This window comes from Brachyhypopomus gauderio, chromosome 9 (genome assembly GCF_052324685.1).
Source record: "Brachyhypopomus gauderio isolate BG-103 chromosome 9, BGAUD_0.2, whole genome shotgun sequence".
NCBI lineage: Eukaryota > Metazoa > Chordata > Actinopteri > Gymnotiformes > Hypopomidae > Brachyhypopomus > Brachyhypopomus gauderio.
In genome coordinates, this window is record NC_135219.1 from 17674393 (window position 1) to 17681601 (window position 7209).

General features: G+C 42.8%; 1 protein-coding gene across 1 annotated transcript; it reads right to left on the reverse strand.

The window, feature by feature from the left end:
- Positions 1-1720: 1720 nt before the first annotated feature.
- LOC143522368 (uncharacterized) lies at positions 1721-7005 on the reverse strand. Its single transcript, XM_077016102.1, has 8 exons — positions 6850-7005; positions 5151-5324; positions 4834-4992; positions 3791-3934; positions 3157-3273; positions 2475-2609; positions 2216-2359; positions 1721-2065 (listed from the first exon to the last, which is right to left on the reverse strand). Exons 1-8 carry the CDS (start codon positions 7003-7005, stop codon positions 1826-1828), a joined length of 1269 nt encoding a protein of 422 aa, XP_076872217.1. The 3' UTR covers positions 1721-1825.
- Positions 7006-7209: the final 204 nt, after the last annotated feature.

The window sequence follows — 7209 nt, forward strand, 5'->3', positions numbered from 1 at the left end:
ATTTTATTCTATTTTTTTAATGTGATTAATTTCTTTTAAATCTATTGTTTTTACATTTTTCTGTATATTCTTTTCATTTGTAAAGCACTTTGAATGACTGTTGTGTATGAAAGGTGCTATATAAATAAACTTGCCTTGCCTTGCCTTGCCTAAGTAAAATTATTACAGCCTAGATAAAAAGTCAGAACCAGAAGGTAACATAGACTTGGGAGCATTCTGAGACATTGGCATCCATCCACTGGACTGTCAACAAACTTGAGTGACCACGAGCAATGACAGGATGACAGCACCAGCGCCCCAGTCTACCATAAAACCCTTCGTCTAAGAACCCCTGGATCTACACCTTTATCTAAGGGGGGATATTAATTATCAAACGCTAAACTAAATAAGTGGGTTTTCAACCTAGACTTAAAGATTGTGACTGTGTCAGAGTCCCGGACGCATTTTGGATGGTTGTTCCAAAGCTGGGGGGCCTTATAAGAAAAGGCTCTTCCCCCTGCTGTTACCTTATTAATTTGTGGAACTAATAAAAGACCAGCACCCTGTGATCTTAGTGGACGTGAGGGTTCATAATAGGAAATAAGTTCCTGCAGGTATTCAGGAGCAAGCACGTGCAGTGCTTTATAAGTTAAAAGAATTTTAAATTCAATACGGAATTTAACTGGGAGCCAACGCAAGACTAATAGGACTGGTCTGATATGCTGAAATTTTCTAGTTCTGGTCAGAACTCTGGCTGCGGCATTTTGAACTATTTGAAGTTTATTTAGATTCCTATTTGAACATCCTGACAGTAGTGAGTTACAGTAGTCTAATCTGGAGCTAACAAAGGCGTGCACCAATTTTTCTGCATCATCCTGTGATAATGCATTTCTTAATTTGGCAATGTTGCGGAGATGTAGAAAAGCTATCCTAGTAGTATTATCTATGTATTTATCAAATGATAGGTCGGAGTCGAGTATGACGCCTAGGTTTTTGGCTACTGAGCCAGGTGTAATGGGATAGTCTGCGAGATTAAGCATTAGATTAGGAGGAGAACTTCTGTTTTGTCCTCATTAAGTTGGAGGAAGTTTAGAGGCCTCAATTTTTCCTAAACTGAGCTTGTCATCATGTGGGAGTAGCGTTTCAGGCAAGCCTGCTGGTTCTCGTTTCCGAGAGTAAATATGCACTATTTACTGAAATTCGTACTATTTTATTATTCAGAACATTCCTCTATTGTTAGAATTAATATTAGTTATACATTTTTATATATTAGATATTATATTTTTATAAATTATATATATATTAGACTTGCCTTTATTTAAAAATTCTGTATATTTACATATTTCAGTATAAGAATGTCTAGAAATCCAGTTTGCAATCTGCAATCTAGAAATAAACTGTACCAAAATCATACCATTGCAAGCACTGTTTTTATTATACAATAAAAAAAGAACAATAATAAAATGACAATTCTGGCGTCCACATCTGAAGCTGTGGAATTGATGTGGACGGTGCTCACGGTTTGAGGGCGGGCAGTTTGAGGGCGGGCAGTTTGGTGCTAGGCGACAGGGCCGGGAGGGGCGGAGAAAGGCCTTGGCCACGAAGCTTCAGCCTATCGATCTTGGGTCGCCGTAACTGGATCTTCTGCTCGGTCTTGTCCTCCGAGGTCAGCTGCGTAACTGCCCTCTCTGCCATTGCTGTGGTCACAGGGTGACAACGAATCAAAAAGTAAGATACTGGAAGGGGGGAGTTTTTATATAAGCAGCCTTTGACTGTTACGCTGCTAATAATACAGCCATATAAATAGCACCTTCCAGTGTTGAAAAGACATCCTTGAATTATGCCGCTAATACAAAGTATGAGAAAGTCTTAGTATGTGTAGGATGAGAGAAATGTTAGTTGTAAGAACTACATTGGTCATAACAAAACAGCTGTCTGCCCCCATTTTTTTCCACTTACTCTTGTGGTGGGTGGAGCTCTTGGACAAGGTCCCTCTGGCTTGAGTCTGGATGGCACGCGTTTGCTTCTTGACGTGATCCTGGGCCAACCGCTGCTCATTGATCTCCCTGATCAGCAAGAAGTTCTCCTGCGTGGCGAGCAAAAGCAGACGGTCACTCCTACTCAGACACAGACTACCACGTGCAGTAACTAAAATACGTCTTAGAAAGTCGTTGGAGATCATCCCATTTAAGAAACAGGACTGGGAAGCCAACACTAAAGGAGAAGTCGGCGCTACCTCCGCGAGCTTGTCATAGCGTGATTTGTGCTTTTGTTCATTTTCAGCCAGCTTCCTGGTCAGGGATGCCACCTTCTTCTCGAGATAATCCCTCTGCCTGCGGAACTCAGACTGGACGTCTGCACTGACTTTCTCCTCCTGGCACTGTAAACAAAAACCAGACATGAATGGTCTGAGCTGTGTGTGTGTGTGTGTGTGTGTGTGTGTGTGTGTGTGTGTGTGTGTGTGTGTGTGTGTGTGTGTTGTGTGTTCATCTCACCACATCAGATCCTTGAACATGATGTTCATACAGCTTGCGGACAGTTTCCTTTAACTTCTTTGGTTCTTGTAATACCCTAATGCAGTTAATGATGTCCGTCTTTATCCTGCAGCCCAGGGTCTCGCCGTTCTTGACCTGGGAAATCAAAGCTATTATAGGCAGGGTTTGGTCTGCATGTGTGTGTGTGTGTGTGTGTGTGTGTGTGTGGTGGGGGGAATTGTAAAGTACTTTCTTGCATAAATTACGTATCACATCAATAAAAATAACAAAGGCAAGTCTATAAGTCTGAATTAGGAAATTAACATGGAAACAAGGCCAAACACAGAAACAGAAGCACCACTCTAACTTATTGCCCTAGGTTACCCACACACACACACACACACACACACATATACACACACACATACACACACATGCACACACATATACACACATACACACACACACACACACACACACACACACACACACAAACACAAGCACACACACACACACATCCAGTATGGTCCAAATTAAGCCTGCAAAACATTTTTACAGCATGCAAGAGTCCCAAGCAAGATGAATGCAGGTGTGTGGCACCGGACACCTGGGTTTAACTGCGGTGTGACATCCTGGGAGGCGTGGCAGCACTCCCCCTGGGAGGCGTGGCTACACTCCCCCTGGGAGGCCTGGCTACACTCACCTTCTGCCTCTCTGTGTTCAATTCCTTTTCTTTGGCTTTCAGTATCCGCTTGAGTTCATCATTGCTCACATGTAGCTGGATGTTCTGCAACTTGTACTGCTTCAACGCAGCCGTCATCTAACAAAAACACCAAAAACAGCCTCATTAACACTTACTACTCATTAATACACCACGTCCCTCATTAACACTTACTACTCATTAATACACCACGTCCCTCATTAACACTTACTACTCATTAATACACCACGTCCCTCATTAACACTTACTACTCATTAATACACCACGTCCCTCATTAACACTTACTACTCATTAATACACCACGTCCCTCATTAACACTTACTACTCATTAATACACCACGTCCCTCATTAACACTTACTACTCATTAATACACCACGTCTGCTATATTCAAATACTATGTGTAAATTTTTGCATAAATGCATGTTAATTATTTTCTGGTTCTGTGGAAGTCATATACTGTAATGGTTTCCAATAAGGTGTCTGAAGTAAGGGTGCTTGAAGATTCTCTCAAAAAGAGAATTACTTTAATTAAATGACGTTAATTAAATGCAGTGACTCTCACAGAGACCTGGACAAGATCCATTCAGTTTGTGTATAATGAAACACAGTTCCTACCTCCCGGATCTTTTTCTCCGTCTCTTTGAGGTAAATCTCTCTCGGCTCGATTTGGGTCTTCAGATGTTTAAGGTTTTCATCCAGTTCAATCTTAGTCTTCTCCAGGTCCTGGTACTTCCATTCCAAGTCCTGAATGTGTGTTTCCTGCAGGGAACAGAACCCCCTCTCATCTACTGCCCAATACAGTACACAGCTCACTTCTGAATATCTTGTGGTTAGCTTAATAAAAGACACCACATTAGTAAACCACATTTTTGTAATGCATGTACAATATGTGCTTTTTATCCTCAAAATAAATATGCCACTGATTTACATCAATAAAACTAGATTTGCATTTCCTGAAGGAAATGCTAGAGGGTTTGAAAGATGATGCCAACGGTCACATTCTTGAAATCTTAAATCTTAAACCTGGGTTACTAAAAAATCTATTGATATGTTTTATATCTAAATTCTGTGATACTATCAATAACTTTCCTCTGTATACTCCGTGCGAGCTTAAATGCAACGAAATTTCATTCTGTGTACACCTGTGTACAATGAATGACAATAAAGATTGTCTAAGTCTAAGTGCGGTGTATGTATGTGTGTGTCTGTGTGTATGTGGAGTTTGTATGAGAGGTGTGTGTGTGTGTGTGTCTGTGAGAGACGTATGTATGTATGTGTGGAGTGGGTATGAGAGAGGTGTGTGTGTGTGTGTGTGTGTGTGTGTGTGTGTGTGTGTGTGTGTGTGTGTGTGTGTGTGTGTGTGTGTGTATGTATGCGTGTGTGTGTGTGTGGTGCCTGAACGAGCACAGAGGCAAATTGTGAAAAACCCAATTCTGATTTTGAGAAAGTTACAAAGCCAATCGACTATAAAAATCACAGCACAGGTCTCGGAGCCAAGACCTTTGGAGGTCTGTTCGTTAAGCGCTTCCGGCTGTATTAATTGCTTTTCAAGCCCTCTAGTAACAGCCAGGTCCTCAACAAATAATGGCAAACAGTTGTGGTGCACACTAAAATGTCAGTAGCTTTGCTGGCCTTGTGGTGCCTGCACGACCCCCCACCTTGTCCTGGATGATCATGTCCTTCTCCTGGATCTCCGACTTCAGGGCCACGATGTCCTTGTCCCGTGACTGGACATCCTCCTGCAGCTTCTGCTTATACTCCATTAGTTGACTGATCTCCAGGTTCTTGTTCTTGATTTTGTTCTCCAGGTCAATAATCTGCACCATTCACATCAACAGAGAGACACAGAGGCACGTCAAGCCGTGGCTCACGCAAAGAAAGGCCAGAAATTCCCCTCGGCCTTTAAAACAAAAACGAGTGGGGATGCGTGATGGAAACAATATACGAGCGCAGGGTTGTGAAAGACGCCACCAACCTTGACCTTTCTGTATGCCGCCGTGTCCACGAGATAGTAGTGCTTCTCTTCCTCCTCGCGCAGCCTGCACTCGTACTGGGCGCGCATTTCCTCCAGCTCAAAGTTGCTTTCCGCCTCCATTTGATTTTTAGTCTCCTCAAACTCGCGCTCCTGCTGCTGCAACTTGTCACGGCACTGGGGAGAAGAGAGAAACACCCTGCTGGTACCATGGCACAAACTAAGCAGTCGGCAGTCAAGGGACCCTCCAAGTGTTACACATTTTCCTAAGGGTCTGTTCTTCTTGGAGACCTTGATCTTGAATGATCACATGACAGTACTAAACTCCGAAGTAAACATACATGCTGGACGAACCTTTCAGGACCCTCAGTGTATACGATAGTTGGATTTGTAGCCCAATGAGGGCTCTATATACCAAAGCAAACACAACCAAAGTGTATATTGTCTCTGCTGCTAATTGCTCTACGGACCACTCAGCAGAACACTTGGGGCAAAGCGGAAACACTCACTCATTACCAACACAGACTTGAAAGCACTCCTGCACAGTACAATACATTACCCAGAGCTCTCTATTCAACTAAAACCACTTAGACTAACAGATGTTTATTTTCAACACTGACACAATGTGGCACACATCTCCAAAATAAATATTACAGCGTAGCATCACCTTCATGTAGTGACTTGGACATTTTTTTCAACATTACTTAATCACATTTAAAATAGTTTTATTAGATGCAGCACAATATAACAAAAAAGATGCCTTAATTGTCAAATTTGATCAAGCCAGTCCAAATATATTCACATTTAAATTTTTTAAATGCAATTAACCTAAAACAAAAGGAAATCTTGTGATCAAGAAATGTGCTCTAGTTTCAGCACGTAGCTAGTATTTCTTTTCCGTGATCATGGTTCATCGGACCAACACGTTGTCTTGGGACCCTTAAAAAACTACCTTAAACTGTACAGACTGGGATTAAACTTCAGGAAACAATAAACAAGAATATAATGTAACCGTCCACGTATCTATTAATATCTTTTGAACAGCCCAACGATGTTTTTGAACGGTCCAAACGCGAAGTAAACGGGATGAGAGAAAGCGCTCATTCAATTACGCCATACTGTATTACCAAAACTGTGGGAAGAAGCTCCTACAAACCGATGAAAACAGCGATTTATTACAGCGCGCTTGATCACCGACCGCTTAGACAGCGAGCGGAGGAAAATGGCCGCGGCTCAATCATCATCATGCGGGGAAATCCAAGTAACTACTTCATGTGATACATTATTACATTACAGATGTCACATATCCGATTACAATAACGCACCCAGCAGAGCTGCAAGCCAAACACGGAGTCTGAACGTTTTCGCAACTAGGTGGACGGTTCAAGAAAACGTGAGACGGGCCGGGTTGCCAGGTCCTACAAAAATATCCCGCCCTCCAGCAGCCTAAACTAGCCCAAAGCCAAAAGTTGTTGACGGCTGGGTGGCGAGTGTTTAAAATGGAGACAAATTAAGTATTATATCGCGATCGATTCTTTGTGTTGACTTGTAACTCCCGCGGTGGCCCAACTCAAAAGTAGCCCAAAAAACCGCACCCCGCGACCCCAGAATTTTTGGCGTGAAAACCGCGAACCTGGCAACTATAGAGACGGGAGACGGACGTGGCCGTGCGGCCGAGCCGTCGGCACCACAGCTCCCTCACCTGGTCCAACTCGTGCGTCGTCTCCTCCAGCTCGGCCTCGAACATCTGCTGCATCTCCTCCAGGGCTCGGTGCTTGCTGGCCTCCAGCTGCTGCAGCTCCTTCTCGTAGGTCTGAGACCTCACCAGCACATCCCAGAACATTGTCTTGTAGTCCATAATCAACTTAAGGTTGTTTGTTCTGAATGAACAATATCAATGAACAATATCAATGATCAATATCAATGATCAATATCAATGATCGATGTTCTTACACACGTTATGGCGCGTATATGAGTCATCTGACTAGCTAGCGAACTTATATAGGTTAATCAGTTTACAGTTACCAAGGCGATAGTTACCCTAACAACGACCTCACAAATA

Bases quoted from the DNA above. Each gene is read 5' to 3' on its own strand.
- LOC143522368 (XM_077016102.1), bottom strand. From the start codon at position 7,005: ATGGACTACAAGACAATGTTCTGGGATGTGCTGGTGAGGTCTCAGACC. The intron at 2,610-3,156 runs GTGAGTGTAGCC...TTGATTTCCCAG, and splicing joins TGAACACAGAGAGGCAGAAG to GTCAAGAACGGCGAGACCCT. The intron at 2,360-2,474 runs GTGAGATGAACA...TTTTGTTTACAG, and splicing joins ATGTTCAAGGATCTGATGTG to TGCCAGGAGGAGAAAGTCAG.